Source organism: Thamnophis elegans, chromosome 13, assembly GCF_009769535.1.
Source record: "Thamnophis elegans isolate rThaEle1 chromosome 13, rThaEle1.pri, whole genome shotgun sequence".
NCBI lineage: Eukaryota > Metazoa > Chordata > Lepidosauria > Squamata > Colubridae > Thamnophis > Thamnophis elegans.
The window spans coordinates 21,152,241-21,172,027 of NC_045553.1; the positions used below are offsets into that span (position 1 = coordinate 21,152,241).

A 19,787-nucleotide genomic window follows, 5' to 3' on the forward strand; every position below is an offset into this window, starting at 1 on the left:
AACCATGTAATTGGTCCTTTCCAGGTGATGTCCAATTCTTTACCTTTTTAACTCGATTTTTGATCATCTCAGTTGTTATTTCTAATACTTGCATTTGTTTGTTGCCAATGCTTTTCTCAAAGTCATGTATCCACTTTGCTTCCTTGTTGTAGTCCTTTGCATTTTCCCACAATTCTTTCCAGAATTCAACTGTGGCCTGCTTTTCTGGTTTTTCACTTTTGGTGTCACCATTCACATTAAGACTTTGATAAAAACGCCGTTGGTCTGATCGAAATTGCTGATTTTGTTTATATTGGATGATTCGTGCCTCATATCTTTCAATTTTTCTAGCTGTTGCTGTTATCTGCTGTTTTACAATCTCTACAGCTTCATTGATGTTCGTGTATCAATCTATATCTCTGATAGCCGATCTATGATTTTGTTGTTTTTAAGCCGTTGCTCATGCATATTCTTTAAGTTACTAGCATCTGCCCTTAATTTTTTGATTTTTTGTTCTAGACGGATTTTCCACTTTGGCTTTGATGCTTTTTCTGTTGTGTGACTAGGTACTTTTAATTTTAATGCCTAGTTCATTAGTGACTATTACAGCTGCGCTGTACATTAACTGGTTTGTTTCCAAGATGGATCCCGGTTCAATTGTGAAAACACTGCATTAATACATTTTCATGATAGGGGCCAAAATTTCTTAGGCACAGTTTTTAGTGATGGTAAACGTTGCCTTTCTCATTAAGCAGAAATGCTCCATGATCTTATCCTTCAATTCTTTTTGTTTTTGAGTTAGTTCATCAGTTGGGTTCAGTGATAACTGGTTCTAGTGGTGGTGATGTTATTTCCTCCCTGAGAGCTTCTTCTGGGAGTTCTACTACAGTGTCTTAGTTGTGTCTTGTAATATCAGTTATTGCCGCTTGTGATATTGTTTTTTGGGTTTTGCAATTTGCCTGAATTTCCTCATGTTCAACTTCACTAAACACTTTATTCCGTATAATAAATCGCCTTTGATCTGCTAGTCGTTGTTCACTAACATTGAATCTGGATATTGTTGTTTCCATAATTCATACATTCGCTTTAAATATCTCTTTTTTCTGGCTCTGAGTTGTAGTAACAGGCCATATGGCACGGTTTTCATCTGCTAATTATTTATTATTATTATTATTATATTGTTGTTGTTGTCCAATTGTATCACAGCGGCCAGTTGTTTCGCCGGATTTGCATTGGTTACTAGTCGGGCCCCACCCAGGGGCCTAGGACGTCTAACGTATTTTCGTAATATGCGTTGCAGATCCAAGCAGTGCGGCTTTTTGCATTTGACTGATGGTGATTTTGGTCAATTTTTAACTGTTTAAATGTAATTCCAGTGCTTTGGAATAGCACCAGTGTGCCAATTACCACTGGAATTACCACTGCTGGTTTGTGCCATAGTCGTGAATTTTCGATTTTAAGTCCTGATCTCTTGCGATTTTTTAATGTTCCTTCTCGGCAACCCTGCTATCACCTGGTATTGCGATGTCTATGATTGTGACCTTATTTTTCTCAACCAGTTTTGAGTCTGGGTGTATATGCGCCAGTATTTGTCGGTTTGTATACGGAAATCTCACAAGATCTGACCATCTGATTTTTCGGTGACTTTTTCAGGCTGATGTTCCCACCGGTTTGTTGCTGGTTTAAAATTATAATTTTTGCACAAATTCCAATGGATCATTTGTGCTACTGAATTGTGCCGCAATTTATAATCAGTCTGCGTGAATTATTATTATTATTATTATTATTATTATTATTATTATTATTATTATTAATTTTCCTTGCTCAGATCCTTCGATAACCAGGCCGGATATGTTGTTTGCGCTGCAATTGCAGTTCTTTATTTTGTGGTGGTGCCCCTGGTCGGACTGAGCCTTGCTGCTTCCAGAAAAACCGGCACTGCGGTGGAGGACTCATCAGGCCTATCGTCGCTCTCTGCTCTGCCAGCGGAACCTTATCATGGTCTCTCTTCTCACCACCACCCTCGTCCTCCTGTGAGTGTGAGAGCGGAAGCCAGATCCGTGATCGATCCCGTCTTGTTGTCCCCATAGAGATGCGGGATCGGGAAGGAAGGACAGGAAGGGAAACAGCATAGAGTCCAACAGAGATGCTAACGCTGTAAATTGAAAGCAAGAAATGATATAGGAAAAGTCAAACAAAATAGCAACCCTTGGTCCAAAACAGGGTTTCTCAACCTGGCGACTTTAAGACATGTGGACTTCAACCCCAAGAGTTCCCCAGCCAGTGTAGCTGCTGACCTTATACCTGTAAAGCAGTTTTTCCATACTGTAAAACATACCTAATACTCCTTTCTCCTCCTATTTTCCCAAGCAGCCTAGAATAGCCCCACATTGAGATAAATTTACCAAATAAATAAGGAACAAACAACAACAAATCTGGGCTGAGAGACAGTACCATGATCCGACAGTTTCCATGCCTAAGGCAGGACTAGAACTCACGTCCCCTGCTTTCCAGGCCAGCACCTCAAATCCTACACCCAGTTGTAGTCCACATGGCTAAAAAGTCACCAATGTGAGAAACACTGGCTTCTGAGAGGGATCTAGTCTTGAAGTCTAGGAAATAAAGTAATCTAGTCCCTTTTTCTCGCAATTTCTATGTCATGAGCCATGGTGGCGCAGTGGTTAGAGTGCAATACTACAGGCTACTTCTGCTGCCTGCCAGTTGCTGCAATTTGGCAGGCAAATCTCACCAGGCTCAAGGTTGACTCAGCCTTCAAATGAGGACCAACATTGTTGGGGGATCATAGGCTGACTCTGTAAATTGCTTAGACAGAAGGCTGAAAAGCACTGTGAAGTATAAAAGTCTAAGTGCTATTGCTATTTTCCTCCCTCCCTCCCTCCCCTCCTTCCCTCCCTCCCCTCCTTCCCTCCCTCCCCATCCTCCATCCCTCCTTCTTATTCCTTTCCCCTTCTCCTTCCTGGTACCACAGTGGTTAGAATGCAGTATTGCAGGCTAATTCAGCTCACTGTCAGGAGGTCAATCCTGATGGGGCTCAAGGTTGACTCAGCCTTCCAGTGGTCAAATGAGGACCCAGATTATTGGGGGACAATAGGCTGACTCTATAACTGCTTAGAGAAGGCTGTGAACGCACTCTGAAGCAGTATAAGTGTAAGGGCTGTTGCTATTTTCCACCAGGGGTGTGTTATCTGTGCTTTTGCTGCCAACCAGAAGGTGAAGAGGAGATGGACCCTGGTGCCCGAGATGCACTCAACACCCTGAGGACTTTGAGGAGCCATCTGAATGGGATCCCTCGAGTGAGTTGACTCTGAAAAAAAACCCGGGGACCAATCTCAAACGATGATGTTCAAAGACATCATCATTTCTACTTCATGCTGAATATTTTGGCATAAGGCAGCTCAGGGCATCGAGGATGTGTTTCATTCCACAACGTTAAACAGGTCAATTTGATCGGAGGGCAAGAAAGGGCAAATGGAATGAAGCCAGAGGTGCAGGGTTTTTTTTAAAAAATCAGGACTGAAAAGGACATTATTTGGGAGGAGAAACCCTGGAAGGCCATGCAAATTCAGATGAGGTTTTGAAAAGAATGCTTTTACCCATTGTTAAATGCAAATATAGAACTTAGCTGGCTTTTATAAAGTTATCTTTAGAATACGGATGGTCCACACCATTTTGGGGGGGGGGGATAATAATCTACGACGGTCATTAAAATTGTGGGTTTTCATTTTGGCTCCAATAGTTAACCTGGGAACAGAGGCATTGGAAAGGATCTCAAGTTGTAAAAAAAATGGAAGTAGGAACCTCTTAGGGCCACTGCCCGCCGGTCGTGGCTATTCATCCTCTTTACCATCATGTAACTACAAGGTTACCATTCAGGCAAACCATTCCAGGGCTGAAAGGATCCAGGGAATCCCTTGGTCAGAAAATCAAGATTTTGCTGTTGACAGCTGCCGTGGATTTTATATGTTTCCGATCCCTTTGAAAAAAGCCATTTCTAGATCAAAGTTTGGAGATCCAGAAGTGACGCTTGTTCGTGCTCTGGAGCCTCAGTGCATTGAGCATTTCCCTGGCACATGCCCAGCGTCACACGGTCACCAAGACGACGCCTTCGCTTGGCAGATGTTTTCTAGGCTGCAAACCCTGGCAGCTGCAAGGCAAGGCAGGGAAAAGTGGGGAGGAGTGGGAAGAGCTGAGCTTCATGATGCCAGCAGCCTTTTCAAACTCTCCTGCAAGAGTTTGTGTGCACAAAGGAAGGCTTTGAGATGGGAGAATGGGGGTGGGGGACCCAGAAGCGCCCCCCTTCTCTTCCTCAAAGTCAGGGTAGGCTGTCCCTGGGGGGAGGAAAAGGGGTCAGCCTCCCAGCCCAGGAGCTTTCATCCTACCTCCGAGCTCCCATCTAAAAAACCTGGGGTGGCAAGGCTGCAGAAGGCAACAGCATTGTTTTTTTTTTTTAAACCTTGGCCACTTTAAGATGTACAGAGTTCAACTCCCAGAATTCCCCAGGCAACACAGGTCATCCTCAATTTACAGCCACCGCTGTGCCCCAAATTTCTGTTGCTAAGTGAGACCATTGTTCAGTGAGTTTTGCCTCGTTTTATGACCTTTGCTGCCACTGTATTTAGTCGCTACCAGTTCAGGCGAACCGATCCAAACCGACTGAATACTACTGTCAGCATTCCAAGTATCATGTAGAATTAAATCAGAGTCCAAAGCAAAACAATCCTTAAAGTTCCAATTAATAACGCAGACATCTTAGCACATCTGTGTTAATCCCAATTCTGGAAATGACATCACAATTCCAGTTAAAAGTTCATGATCTTGTCCCCACACCCACAATCCATCACATGGTCCAATCTTCTTCTTCCACGCTGGCATCCACACCCAGCTGCTTCCGTTCAGGTGTAAAAGTACGGAAACAAAGATGACCTTGGCTTCTAGTAAGAATGAAAAACAGTACATTCCACAATCCTACTCCTGTTTATTCCCCCCTCCCATCGACTATACTAATGAAACAGCATAATGAAATAAGAGAAAGTGTGGCAGGCCAAAATTCTAAAAGGAATGTATTGGCAGGCCTGATAACTAATCTGCCTGGAAGACTATGTGCATGTGTGGATGGCGCGCATGCTCCCATTTCCGGGGCTTGGGCAAACCGACTGTTACATTATGTGATGCCCACCTCTGCCCCAGTGTTCAGTCACCTCCAGGTTTGCTGCAGTGGTGGGTTCCGGATCCTGTTGCAACAGGTAGAGTGCAACGGGGCCCAGCGTCAACCACATGAACGCGCCACTCAGTATGTACTTGCATGCGTCCTTACCTCCTGTGACACTCCACGATGCCTCCGCGATGCTCCAGCTGCTTGGTGGAGCGTTGCGCAGTCACTGTATGCTCCATGTGCGTGTGCAGAAGCGCCGAAGAGCTCAAATAGGGTAAGGGGAGCAGGTAGGCGGGTGGGCCCTCCGGAGCACCGTACCGGAACGATACCTGGTGCTCCCGGCAGGCACCGGTACGTCTGTACTGGGGCTACTGCCTGCAACCCACCACTGGTTTGCTTCTGCCTGGGGCCAATCCCTCTCCTTCCCGGCTTCCCTTTGGCTCTGGAGGACTGGACTTTTCTCTCCTTCCACATAGGGGCTTCGGCTGACCGGTGGAACAGTTTAGAGTGCCCGAAAGGCAGATTCTCGGTGACCTGAATAGTAAGTCTCCTTCTCTTCTGCTGCAGATGCTTGGTGAGAGATTTTTTCCCACCAATACAGCCTTTGTGTAGGCCGGTGACATAAACATACAAGATGTGCAATGCGCCCATCTGCCTTTTGCAAACAAAAGTTCAGGTGCTTTCCAAAGGGAACGGTTATTTTTGGCCCGAGTGAATGCTTTGGGGTTGACTGGAAGAACAGGGATTAATACTACATAAACTGCTTGCAGTTCGTCCTTTTCTCAACTGTCCAGCTTTAGCAAAAGGCAGAGCTTTTGTGAGCTGCAGCTGAGGCAGGAAGTGAAAAAGAAAGAGCCTGGTGAAAAGAATAAAGCTACAGGAAAGAGTGCGGAAAAGGGGCAACCAAGATGATTTGGAGGCTAAATTGTACAATGAACGGTTAAGAGAACTGGGTAAAACTAGCTGACAAGTGAAGGATTAGGGAGGGACATGATTATTGTCTTCTAGCATAGCATTAGATTTATATACCACTTCACAGTGTTTTACAGCCCTCTCTAAGTAGTTTACAGAGTCAACCTTTTGCCCTCAACAATCTGGGTCCTCATTTTACCCACCTCGGAAGGATGGAAGATTGAGTCAAGGATTGAATTCCTGGCAGTGGGCAGAGTCAGCCTTCAATGCTGTATTCTAACAGGAAGGAGGAAGAAGGAAGGAAGGAAAGAAGAAGAGAAGAAGAAGGAAGAAGGAACGAAGAAAAATAGCAATAGCATTTAGATTTATATACCAATTCCACAGTGCTTATATCCCTCTCTAAGCAGTTTACAGAATCAGGCCTCTTGCCCCCAACAATCTGGGTCCTCATTTTACCCACCTCAGAAGGATGGAAGGTTGAGTCAAGGATCGAACTCCTGGCAGTGGCAGAATTAGCCTGCAATATTGCATTCTAAGCACTGCGGAACCAGGAAGGTGAAGGAGAAAGGGAATAAGAGAGGAAGGAAGGAAGGAATAGCAATAGCACTTAGATTTATATATGGCTTCACAGTGCTTTACATCCCTCTCTACGTGATTTACAGAGGTCAGCCTCTTGCCCCCCCAAATCTGGGTCCTCATTTGACCCATCTAGAAGGATAGAAAGCTGAATCAACCTTGAGCCTGCAGTACTGCATTCTAACCACTGTGTCACTATGGCTGGAAGGAAAGAAGGAAGGAAGGAGGGAGGGAGGGAGTCAGGGGAAGGAAGGAGGGAGGATGCAAGGAAGAAAAGAAGGAGGGAGGATGGAAGGCTGAATCAACCTTGAGCAGGTGAGCCTCAAACTTCCAAACGATAGTCAGTCGGCAGTCAGCAGAAGTAGCCTGAAGTACTGCGCTCTAACCACTGCACTACCACAGCTCTAACATCTTGAGGGACTGTGACAGAGAAGAGGAAATTGACCTATTCTCTAAAGCACCAGAGGGCAGGGAAGAAGCAATGGGTGGAAATCCATTGAAATCCAATCTGGAATGAAGCAGAAACGTCCTGACAGTGAGAACGATAATCAATGGAACATCTTCCCTCCCATCACTGGAGGTTTGGAAAAAAAAGACTAGACATCCATTTGTCCAGGATAGAATAAGCACTCTTGCCTTGGGAAAAAGGTTGGACTAGAAGACCTCCAAGGTCCCTAGGATTCTATGATTCTAAGCTTCTGCCTTTCAATAAAATGCTTAATGTAGTTGGAAAAGGTACCAGGGATTCCCTCTGATGTTTTGCTACCATAGACTAGCTAACATGGCTCTCGTCCTAGAATGTACATCATCAAAACTAGATAGACACCTTTTCCCAGAATACTTTTCCAGCCCACCTTGTACATGCCTTAAAAATGGCTTTAAAAATGAAACACATTATTTGCAACACATCATTTGCCTTTGCATAAAATGCAAAAAAATAAAAATAAAATGGACTCGTTTAATAGGCTTCTTTTGTTACAACAGCTGATCGGATTCCTAGACTTAAAAATAAAGCAGGAACCTATTATTTTTCCAGGTCTGGCAGGATTTATCTCTTTTACAATGGTCAAATTAATGCCCATCACGTTGTAGGGAAATTTTAAAAGGCCTGCCGTAAGATTGTTTAAAGGAATAGCTGTGTGTGCAAGGTGATGCAGTAACCATGCCATAAAATAGAAAGTTGCATAATTTCAGCCAATACCTACTGCTCTAATGGCTAGAAAGCTGTGTTTAAAATGGTCCAAAATGATGTTCACTTATGTGTCACGTCTAGTTCAGTAGCTGCATGATGCAGTTGGAGATGAGCATGAGTTTGGGGCCATGCGGTTTCTGTCCTAAATGGGAGATGGGTGGAAGGTGCATTTCCCCCCCCCCCCCCCCCGGAGTCCCAAAGGTGCTTTGTCAAGAAGCAACTGGACTTCCTGGTTTTCTTTAAAGACATTTCACTTTTCATCCAGAAGGTTCTTTAGCTCTGACTGGATGGTGGAGAAGGGAAGAATTTAAAAGAATGCAAACGACCAGCTGTCGGCAAATCCTTCCATTCCCCACCATCCAGTCAGAGGTGAAGAAGTTTCTTGGATGAGAAGCCGAGATGGTATCCAGCCAGTTCTCTCTGGTTTGGGCGAACCGGTAGCGGCAGCTGCGTGAGACTCTGCCCACCCACACCAATGTAATGGGGGAGCACTGTGCATGCCCAGAAGGCGTTTGCGCTCACATTTGCCCAGAAAGTCCAGCTGCCTCTTGAAAAAGCACCTTTGGGACAACTATGACCTGGATGACTGAGAATCTCTACAGACTTTCCCCCCTGGAGATTTCACTAAAAGTGCTGTTGTGCCTTGTAGATATTAGCTGGAGCATTGGCAGCACCATTCACTTCCTGCTGAAGGAAACCGTGTCTTCTGCTATGGCTGCCATTAAGGGCAGGGTGCAAGGTAAGGAAAAGTCTTTCCTTCTGCTTTTGCTATTTTTCCTCTTCCTTTTTCTTAATGCAACAGAGTCCTGTAATGGGTAGAAGAAATAATCTTGAGGAGCAAGAGGGAGAATGACAATCAAGACAATGGTAGAGAAGAGCAACCTGAGTCTTGGGTAGAAACGTAGTTTGAGAAAGAGCCTCAGAATTGACTTCTCCTTGTTCTCACAAAAGTGAGATAATTGTATTAATAACAGTGAATAAAGTTGGAATTAATCTTCATGATATCTAGCCTGGTCTTCCTTGGAGGGCTGATAGCAACTTAGCTTAACCTCTTACTGGGATGGGATGAACGGCTCCTTAGTGTGGCTAGGCTGGCTAGGAACCCTGGGAGTTGTCGTTTGACACACCTGCTGAGCATCGGACCAGGGAAAGTAGGTCTGGGTTGGCCATACCAGGATTCACTCAAGGGCAGCTCTTTCAGCTACCCTCTTTGATAGGGGGAACAATTTCCCACTTGGTTAACAGTGGGAACCTTTTCAGAAAAGACAATGGAAGGGCTGGAGCAACTTAACTGCGGGATATTTTCAGGAGAGACAATTAAAGGGCTGGAGTCATTTGTAGTGGGAAAACATGGCAACATCTTCTGGGATGCCTGTTGGAGTGAAGGCAGATAAAAGGAGACATTATACAGATAGATAAAAGAGGGGCAGAGAGCACTTTCTCTTTCTGTCTCTTTTGCAACTTGGGGGCATTCATTAAAACTCCAAAGGGAGATGCCAGGCAGATAAATAGAAGGGCAGCTCCGAGTTAAGCTAGGGAGTTTTTCTGCCATCAGATGGGAGGATAGCCTGGGGGTGGCCTTGGCAGACTTATTAATCTAGATCGGGGCTGCACGTTACCTACTAATTAAATCAAAGTAACTAAAAAAGAAGTGCCAGCTGTTAGGAAATCAGGTATTTGCCTTTCATCTGCTGTCCTGTGCTTGTCAGATCCTTTAATGCAGGCTCTGTGCCCCCCTGGGCCAGAGGGATCCAAAAGAAAGATATACAGTGTGTGTGTGGTGTGTGTGTGTGTGTGCGCGCGCGCGCGCGCGTGCGATGTGTGTGTGTGTGTGCATAGATGTAGATATAGATACAGATACAGAGATGGATAGATAGAAGAGAGGAGAGAGAGAGAGAGAGAGAGAGAGATCTGGAGCTGGAGAGGAGCGAGTTAAAAAGATGCAACTACTGTACAAGTAATCCTTGACTCACAACAGTTCATTTAGTGACTGTCCTGAAGTTACAAGAGCATATTTTTTTTTATTTATGTCCATTTTCACACTTGTGGCAAGCAAAGTCAATAGGGAAGCCAGATTCTATTAACAACTGTATTACGAATTTAACAAATGCAGTTATTCGCTTAACGACTGTGGTGAGAAAGATCGTAAAATGGGATAAAGCCCGCCTAACAACTGTCTCGCTTAGCAGCAGAACCTTTGACCTCAGTTTGCTTGTAAGTCATGGATTACAGAACACAGAATAGCAGAGTTGGAAGGGACCTTGGAGGTTTTCTAGTCCAACCCCCCTGCCTAGGCAGGAAACCCTACACCACTTCAGATAATTGATTATCCAAATCTTCTTCCAGTGTTGGAGAATTCACAACTTCTGGAGGCAAGTTGTTCTTCACCTGTAGAGGTTGATTTGCTAGCATGGCCTTTGTTACAGCTTTGCACGAAAACATCTGGACAGCCCATCTCCTGGGTGATTTTTCTCTTTAAGACCTAGAGAGCTCCCTGCACCACTTACATGCGATTCACAGGACCGTCCAGGCCTTGATCCGGGACCAGGATGAGCTGGCATCAACCCTGCAGGACCAGAAGCAAAGCCTCACATCTCTCCTGGAAGAGCCCCGTTGCACGTACTGCATGGGGGCCCTCAGCAGAGCTCAGGATTTGAAGCTGGGAGCTGACTTCCAAAATGTAAGCCAATCCGGATCCTGACGGCACCCGAACGGGAATGGCGCATGAAACCAAAACTGAACTGGTTAAGGAACATCTCTTCTGAGATGACAATGGGCCTTGTTGTCCTGTACAACAAGGTGTAAATCGGTAGGCATAAATCTACAACCTTGGAGGTCTCCTAGTCCAAACCCCTGTTCAAGCAGGAGACCCTCTATCATTTCAGACAAGGGATTGTCCAGTCTCTTCTTAAAAACCTCCAGTGAAGAAGCAACCTCAATTTCTGAAGTCCCACTGATTAATTATTCACACTGTTAGGAACCTTCTCCTTAATTCCAGGTTGCTTCTCTCCTTGATCCATTGTTTCTTGTCTTGCCTTCAGGTGCTTTGGAAAATAATTTGATGCCCTATTTTTCATAGCAGCCCTTCAAATAGTGGAATGCTGCTATCATGTCCCCCCCTTAGTCCTTTTTTTTCTCCAGAACTGGCCATACCAGTGGTGGGTTCCGGATCCTGTTCCAACCGGTACGGTTGGAACGGGCCCGGTGACGTCCACATGGATGTGCACCGCGCGCCCATGCATCTTAGCACCTTTGCAAGCCTCTGCGACACTCCAGCTGCTCCATGGAGTGTCGTGCAGATGCTGTATATGCCATACGTGTGCACAGAAGCACAGAAGCCTTAAAAGACAGGTAAGGAGCTCGGGCGGGCAGGTGGGCCCTCTGGAGCACAGTACCAGAACGGTATCCAGTGCTCTGGGCAGGCTCCAGTATGCCCGTGCCAGGGCGTACTGCCTGCAACCCACCACTGAGCCATCCCTAATGTCAACTCATAAAGTTGCCATGGTGAGGAAGGGGGGGGGGGGCGTGCGTTCCACGCATATCTTCGGCTAGAGTCGGATCTCAGATTACTACAGCAGGCCTGTGATGTGTGCACCTCATTGGAGAATGTGATTTATGACACAGACTGAGGGAGGGGTGGGAAGGAACAGGAGTAAAGTTCAGCCATAATTCAAATGAGGTTTAGATCTGACTGCAATAGGATATTGCCGAAATGAAGCTCCTAATAAATGACTGGTTTTCTTTTGAAACTTGGCTCCTAGTTCCTAGTTCCTGCAACCATTAGTCTCCAGGTCCTTAATCATCTTAGTTGCTCTTTTTTGCACTTTTCACAAAGCCTCAACATCTTTTTTGTAACATGGATACCAAAACTGGATGTAACACACCAGCTGTGGTCTTCCCAAGGCTTTATAAAGCGGGTAGCAATACTTCACGTGATTTTATCGCTTTGTTTATTCAACCAAGGATCGCATTAGCATTTTTGGCTGCTGCCACACACCGCTTGGCTCCTATTTAAGCCAGATTTAAGCTCTGATTGCTTTCCATCTCAATGCTGTTTTAAATATTGTCACTTTGCTCTTGGATCCCAGGGATTTGTCTTTTACAAATCTCTCTTGCACATTTCTTTCTTCAGGTGCCTTCTGTTGAAAGAGTTTTGAAAAATTTGTATGGGCTACCTCAGACGAATTTCTCTGAAATGATTCAGAAAGTAAGTGAGGAAGATCTCCTTTCAGCCAAATGCACATTTTTGGTCTCCAGTTTCATGGTTAAAAATATTATTTTTTGCGCTTCTAGGCCAACAGCAGTTTCAATACAATTCCACAGTTTACGGTAATGAAAATGGACAAAGTTGTTCAAGGTGAGTGAAGTTTTTTCCAGGAAAAAGCAACCCCGAGTCATACAACGGCATCTGGAGTGTGTCAAACAAAGTCACGTTGGTGGCCAAGAACACACAATTGGAATTACAACTATGACTATTTGTTAAATTTTGCTGCCTATCTCGCCATGGAGCTAGTCTAGACGGCTTACCATAATAAAAAGGAAAAAAAATGAAAGGAATTTAAACAGAATAGAAATAAAATAACAGAACAATAAAACAAACAGTGAAAAAGGAACACGGCAAGAATAAATATGAACTCTCTCCTTTTTCTTCTGAACTCTGCACTGCGTGTAAAAAGGGGCGAGGTTGTATTTTGCAGTTGTGTTTGTTCACCTACCATTTGTAATGTGAACAGAGGCTTCGAGGGAGTCCTCATTTAGAGACCAACACTGGGAGCAGCAATTTGGTTGTTAAGCGACTGTGAACTAAAACGGCAACCAGGCTTATGGTCCCCCTTCATTCTCCCCTTTGCTCATCAGATTTGCGAAGGGCATAAAGGCGAAGGCTGGTTGCGAAATTACTTTTTCGTCACTGCCATAACTGTGAACAGGTGCTAAACCAAGCAGTTGCTAAACGAGGATTACCTATACATCTGGGGGAGCGCTAATTTTACTAGATTTTACTAATCCAGGGGAAATGTTAATCTATATTGCTAGTCCATACGTATATGACATGCCATATGCTAAAAAAAACAATTATGATGGATGGAGTACCAATTGGCAATTATATTAAGAACCAGGGTGGGACAAACATCTGATTTCGGTGCTGGAGCCCATACAAAGCTAACATAGTGGGTTTAGCCAGTGGAGATCCATATCCAACCCAGCCCAGTCTCACCTACAGAAGTCCACCTGGTGACTTGGGGCCAGGATTAATTTTCCAGTCTAACAATCTCAAGGGATTATGGTCTAGGGTTAAAAACTGAAGGAGTGTGTATGTTGCATTGAGCTATAGAATGGAAATAGAAATAGAATAGAATAGAACAGAATAAAATAGAATCTGGAAGGGACCTTGAAGGTCTTCTAGTCCAACTCCTTGCTTAAGCAGGAGAACCTATGCCATCTCAGACAGTCTCTTCTTAAAAACCTCCAGTGATGGAGCACCCACAACCTCTGGTGGCAAGCTGTTCCACTGGTTCATTGTCCTCTCTGTTAGGAAGTTTCTCCTTAATTCCAGGTTTCTCATCTCCTTGATTAGTTTCCAACCATTGTTTCTCTGGAGAATAATTTGACACCCCCCTCTTCTTTGTGGCAGCCCCTCAAATACTGGAATGCTGCTATCATGTCTCCCCTAATTCTTCTTTTCTCTAGACTAACCGAACCCAAAACCTGCAGCCGTTCTTCATATGTTTTAGTCTCCAGGCCTTTGATCATCTTAGTTGCTCTTCCCTGAACTTCTTCCAAAGTCTCAACATCTTTTCTGTAGTGTAGTATAGCTTCGGGGAGAAGGACTGGAGAAATATCTAGCACCTAGGTAACTCAGAGAGGAAGACTCAACAATGTACCATCGTAACCGTAAGTGTCCGATGGAGGCTCTGGCGATCACGATTTCTCTGTGCACATGATGTGAAATCTGCATGGGGTATGTTTTGGCACGAGGACCACGGTGACATTTGCATGGTGGAGGCCATGGATGGTAACCCTTCGCTTTCCTTGCAGAGTTGAAGAAGGACATTGAGAGAGTTGCCCAAAGAGTCCGGTACATTGAAGATGACTTCCCCATCTCTGACCAGACCCGTCCCATGAAGGAGGCCTTGGTGAAGGCAGAGAATGTTAGCCACCCTTTCCTGAAGGAGGTGAAGCGTTTTGAGACCTACAGGTAAAAGAGAGAGGTGGGAAGAGCAGACACTTGGCAGACATTGATCAGATAATCTGACCAGAAACCCAACACTCCAAGGGCCGCTAGTGAATGGAGGGGTAATATAATATGGGCAGAGCTACAGCACACATTTGTGACCAGCCTGGACAAAGGATTTCCTTTCTCCCTGGTCTTGCAGGGAAGGGGGAGATTTAGGAGGGCTCTTTTTTTTTTTAAGGCATACACGATGCTTTCTTGTGTTCCTTCCTTTTACTTGAAAACACATTTACAGAAATCCTAACAAAGGTGGGATACAAACAAATGAATGATTGGACCAGGACTTTGGGCACTGCAAATAGGGATTGGAGTCTCAGGCTGGTCATCTCTGTCCAAGGAGAAGATCCAAGGTTGAGAAAAACACCACGAGAACTTGTAGGAGGACCCGCTGTTGAGGCAGAGTTTGTACATGAAAACCTTCTGTTGACCTTTAGAGTTCCAAATACTTTTTATATATGCACAAATATTGTGATTGATTTATTAGAATAGAATAGAATAAATATTGGAATGAAGAATAGAATAGAATGAAATGGAATGGAATATGAAATAGAACAGAATAGAATAGAATTCTTTATTGGCCAAGTGTAATTGGATCCATAAGGAATTTGTCTTCGGTGCGTATTTTCTCAGTGTACATTAAAGGTATCAGTGATAAATCATGATCATCAAGTAGTTTTTGACTACAATAGCAGCCCCAATGGCAAATTGTCTGTCCCTCACTTGGCCTTTCAGGTCTTCCAACATTGTACCAATTGCCAATACAACTGAGAGTAGAAGTGTTCGAGGGTGTAAATGTTTTGCCTTGGGTAGAGAGAAGCAGGAGTGAAGGCGATGGCTTCAACTGTGTGTCCACAGATGCCATCTAGACTTTTTTTTTTTTTTTACAAAAGCACCACGGATGCCATGCCTGTAAAAAAAAACAAAAAACCTTGCACTCACCCACTCATTTCAAACATTTCTAATTGAGTTGAAACAGCAAACCACATTTCTGGTGGGTGCTGGATGAAGAAGTTACTCAGAGCCTGATGTTGCCTCCTGATTCCCCATATCTTTTTTGTCTCGGCTAGGTGGATTGCAGGTACAATAGCATGCACAATTATCCTGCTGATAGTCTTCTGTAACATTCTGGGCCTTTCCTTTGGCACTTACGGGTTGGTTGTGCGAGACGATCCCAGTGACTACGAGAGTCGGGCTGAAGCTGGAGCCAAATTTCTCATCACGTAAGAACTCTTGGATGTCCTCTCTGTCAATCAAGGAGAATACTTGTAACTCGGGGTTGAAATGAGGGCTCCTTGGCATTCTCTGAGCTTGGTTGTTTCCTTGCAGACATTTCATTAACCACCAGCAATCAGCACCCAGATGAGCGCAGATTAGCTCCAAGATTAACACCAGACCAACAATCAAGGAACAAACAAACAATAGCCCCATGCCAAACAAGCTAACAGTAAACAGTCCAACCAAAGAACCTCCAAGACCAACACTGACAGGGCAAGCCACTAGAATATAAAGTGAGAGCAAACCCTGCCTCTTCCAGCACTGATGATGTTACCTAGTTGGGCAATGAAATGTGCAAGAAAACAGACATCAGACAGCACCAAGGACCCCCCCCCCCAGTACCCCTCTTCTTCTTCTTCTTCTTCTTCTTCTTCTTCTTCTTCTTCTTCTTCTTCTTCTTCTTCTTCTTCTTCTTCTTCTTCTTCTTCTTCTTCCTCCTCCTCCTCCTCCTCCTCCTCCTCCTCCTCCTCAATCCCATTCCCTGCTAGCACTGTGGATGTTACCTAGTTGGGCAATGAAATGTCTGCAAGAAAACAGACAGCAGAATGCACCAAGGACCCCTCAGTTCCTCCTCCTCCACCATTACCACCCCCCCTTCCCCTCCCACCCCACTCCCTCCTAGCACTGGTGATGTTACCTAGTTGGGCAGTGTAACATCTGCATGAAAGCAACCAAGCTAAGGGAGCATCAAGAACTCCTCATGTTATCCCCATATCCAAATTTGAGGACAATTGAGGTCCTTCTGGAGAAACCAAACAGTGGGACAAAACATGGAGGACAGAATGTGGCTATTTCTGGGTACCTGTTCCTAAGCAGAGATGTCAGATGCTTCCCTCTGGTCAACCTGCCTTCCAGGTTCTTTGGAGGGAGCAACAATCTTGATGGGGAAATGGGGTGGTGGCTTTTCTCCCCTCCTCCCTGACACGTGTTTGTCCGTCTGATTACAGTGGTGTCACCTTCAGCTTCCTCTTCTCCTGGATTCTGATTCTCTTGGTCGCCGGCACCTTTCTGATGGGGGGAAACATCCAAACGTTAGTGTGCAAACCTTGGGCCAGTCAAGAGATATACACAGTGAGTTTGCCTGCATGAACATGAGCAAGTGGGCTTCAGAATTGTTGGCCTTATTTTAATGGAGCCCTGCAGTTGCCCACATTGTGGATGATGTTGAGACTCTGGAAAGACTGCAGAGAAGAGCAACAAAGATGATTAGGAGGCTGGAGGCTAAAACATATGAAGAACGGTTGCAGGGACTGAGTAGGTCTAGTCTAGTGAAAGGGACACAGTTGCTCAGGGGCTAAGACGCTGAGTGTCAGGGCTGCTTCACTTAATAACCAAGAAAGAAACCACTCAACTCCATTTTGCAGAATTAAGAGTACTTTTACTGGTTATAAGTAAATAGAAGCTAAGCAAAGCTGGATCTGAGCAAAATCGCGCGCAAGCAGAGATATCAATACATGACCTATTCCCCTCCCCTTGGTAACCCCAGCCCATAGTCCAATCCAATATCTCCACAGCTGTCATGTGGGAGATATCTTCAAAAATCATCATCAGGTTGGTATGCTGAACAGTTGGCCTTGGCAGGAAACTCCTCTCCCTGCCACATGCGCAGTAGATGGTGAGAACAACTCCCAATTAACAGTCCTCCTGTACAGAATATTTCCCACACCCAAATACCATGCCCCCCTCCCTGTTTCAATGGCAGCCGAAAAGCAAGCAGCAAAACAGAGGCTGACACTGAGCTTGTCAATCAGAATGGTCAGCAGTTTGGTGGTTCGAATCCCTAGTGCCATGAAACGCAGTGAGCTCCTGTTACTTGTCCCAGCTTCTGCCAACCTAGCAATTTGAAAGCATGTAAAAATGCAAGTAGAAAAATAGGAACCACCTTGGGTGGGAAGGGAACAGCGTTCCATGCGCCTTCGCCATTTAGTCATGCCGGCCACATGACCACGGAGACGTCTTCGGAGAGCGCTGGCTCTTCGACTTTGAAACGGAGATGAGCACCGCCCCCTAGAGTCAGGAACGACTAGCACATATGTGCAAGGAGGACCTTTATCTTACCTTAGTCTAGTGAAAAGAAGAACTCAGGGAGATGATAGCAGTGTTCCAAGATGAAGAAGGGGTCAAGGAGGGGGTCTACCTTCAAAGAAGAGGGGGGTCAACCAGTTCTCCAAAGCATCTGAAGACAAGACAAGACAAGAAACAATGACTGGAAATTAGTCAAGGAGAGAAGCAACCTGGGATTAAGGAGAAACTTCTTGAAAGTGAGAACAATGAATTAGTGGAACTGTTTGCCTTCACAAGTTGTGGTTGTGGCTTCTCCATCACTGGAGTTTTGAAGAAGAAATTAGACAGCCCCCTGTCTAGAATGCTATAGTTATTTCACCTTGGCCAACTCTGATCCCCATCAGCTCCAAAACCCTTGAAAAAGTGGTGTTGAAATTGTTGTGCTTGGGAGAATCAGTCAGAAAGTGTGTGCAGGCAACTCCCCCCTCCCCCCCACTTTTGTGCGTCATATGCCCACTTGCACACAAACAGATACTGTGCAAGTGCATTTTGTCAGGTGCAGAAACGTGTTGCCTTCTTTTCTGGATGGATGCAGTGATGAAAGTCTGCACCTTTCTTTTAAAAGAAATCCCAGGGAAAGATAAAATAGAAAAAAATACAGATAACCCCCAATTTATGACCACAACTGAGCCCAATATCTCATCGCACATACATAAGAGAGTTGTTAAGTGAGTTTGGCCCCATTTGACATCTTTTCTTGCCACAGTTAAGTTAGTAACATGAGTCTGACTTTCGTCATTGATTTTGCTTATCAGAAGGTCATAAAAGGGAAAAAAGGAATTTAAGAGTAGGGGATAGAAGGATAAGCAGAAAACTGATGAAAAAAATGGAATATCAGAGAGAGTAAGGGATGAGTTAAGAGAAAATGGTTAGGTAAGGAGCAAGGGAAAGAAGGGATGTATCAGTAGGAGAATGAAATACGTTAATACTGCTAATGATATATGGTTAAATAAGATATTGTTAATTGTGGATAGCCAATTAAGTAAAATGCTGGTTAGATTAAAACTGAATTTGAGGATATATGCTACCTATAGAAATGGAAAATGAAATGATAAATTTGGTATATTTTCTGAAAGTGCAAAAAATGCTTTTGTTTAGGTATTAAGAAAAAAGTAAGTTTAAGATGGAAATATGGGAAGAAAATAATGGGGCTGAAATTGGAAATGGTAATGTGATGTAAAACAAATTATGTATATGAGAGATTGTAAAAGAGGGGGAAACCCAGACAACACTTGGTTTGTAAAAAGATTTTAAAATTTGTAACAAAAGGTGACCCCATAACCCCGAGACACTGTAACCGTCATAAGAATCTGCCAGTTCTTTAGTTAGGGTTGGCCTCCATGGGCACTGAGTTCCTCCAAGAATCCACCATGTTGTAATGCATCAGCATAGTAGATATGGGATCTAGCGTAGCCTTTTGCAACGGAGAGATGGAAATGTTCTCAATGCAGAGATAATAATGCACCATTATTATTTTTGCTATTCAGTTTATTGACACCCCTGGCAACCTCCCGCCTTCCGTGAATGTCTCTCGATATCTTGGCTTAAAGCAGAATCTCAACCTCACGTCGGCATATCAGTGAGTACCCCCTTTTCCCAAGGGCATCTTCCTTTTGCTAAAGAGGTGGGCCCTCCAGGCCATCACCTCAACAGGGTTACCGAGTACACAATAAGAGAGTTGGAAGGGACCTTGGAGATCTTCTAGTCCATCCCTGATCAAGCAGGAGACCCTAGCCTAGACCATTTCAGACAAGTGGCTGTCCAGTCTCTTCTTGAAAGCCTCCAGTGATGAAGCTCCCACAACTTCTGGAGGCAAGTTATCCCATTGATGAATTGCTCCAACTATCAGGAAATTTCTCCTTAAGGCTAGGTTGTACCTCTCTTGGATAAGCTTCCATCCATTGCTTCTTATCATGTCACCCTTAATCCTAGTACCAGATAACTAAACAGGCAACGGAGAACAAGGATAATTGTCTAGAATGGTAGAGCGCTGTGATGGTGAACCTACGGCACATGTGCCAGAAGTGGCATGCAGAGCCATCTCTCCCGGCACGTGAGCCATCACCTGTTGCTCTTCCGAGTTCCAGCGTGCAAGCTAGGTGGTCTTCACACATGCTGGAGCACCGAAAACCAGAAAAGCAGCCGCCCGGTGTGCATGCACGCACCAGGAAAATGATCTTCCGATTTCCGGCGTGCCAGCTGGTCTTCACACGCACACCAGAAATCGGAAGATCATCTTCCCAGCACACACATACGTACTGGGCAGCTACTCTTCTGGTTTCTGGCACGTTTTGGCACTTGGTGCTGAAAAAGTTCACCAACACTGGTATAGGGTCCCCTGCTTGAGCAGAGGGTTGGACGGTCCCTTCCAACTCTGTTATGCT

General features: G+C 44.8%; 1 protein-coding gene across 1 annotated transcript in view; it reads left to right on the forward strand.

The window, feature by feature from the left end:
* The window catches only part of PROM2 (prominin 2), a 49,662-nt gene that overhangs the window by 14,914 nt on the left and 14,961 nt on the right, over window positions 1-19,787 (forward strand). The window contains 14 exon segments of the mRNA XM_032229457.1: window positions 1,808-1,890; window positions 1,893-1,933; window positions 1,936-2,016; window positions 3,175-3,211; window positions 3,214-3,293; window positions 5,642-5,693; window positions 8,482-8,571; window positions 10,313-10,512; window positions 11,965-12,039; window positions 12,126-12,189; window positions 13,869-14,028; window positions 15,132-15,284; window positions 16,287-16,410; window positions 18,891-18,982. Coding sequence (XP_032085348.1) covers window positions 1,808-1,890; window positions 1,893-1,933; window positions 1,936-2,016; window positions 3,175-3,211; window positions 3,214-3,293; window positions 5,642-5,693; window positions 8,482-8,571; window positions 10,313-10,512; window positions 11,965-12,039; window positions 12,126-12,189; window positions 13,869-14,028; window positions 15,132-15,284; window positions 16,287-16,410; window positions 18,891-18,982 — 1,332 coding nt within the window.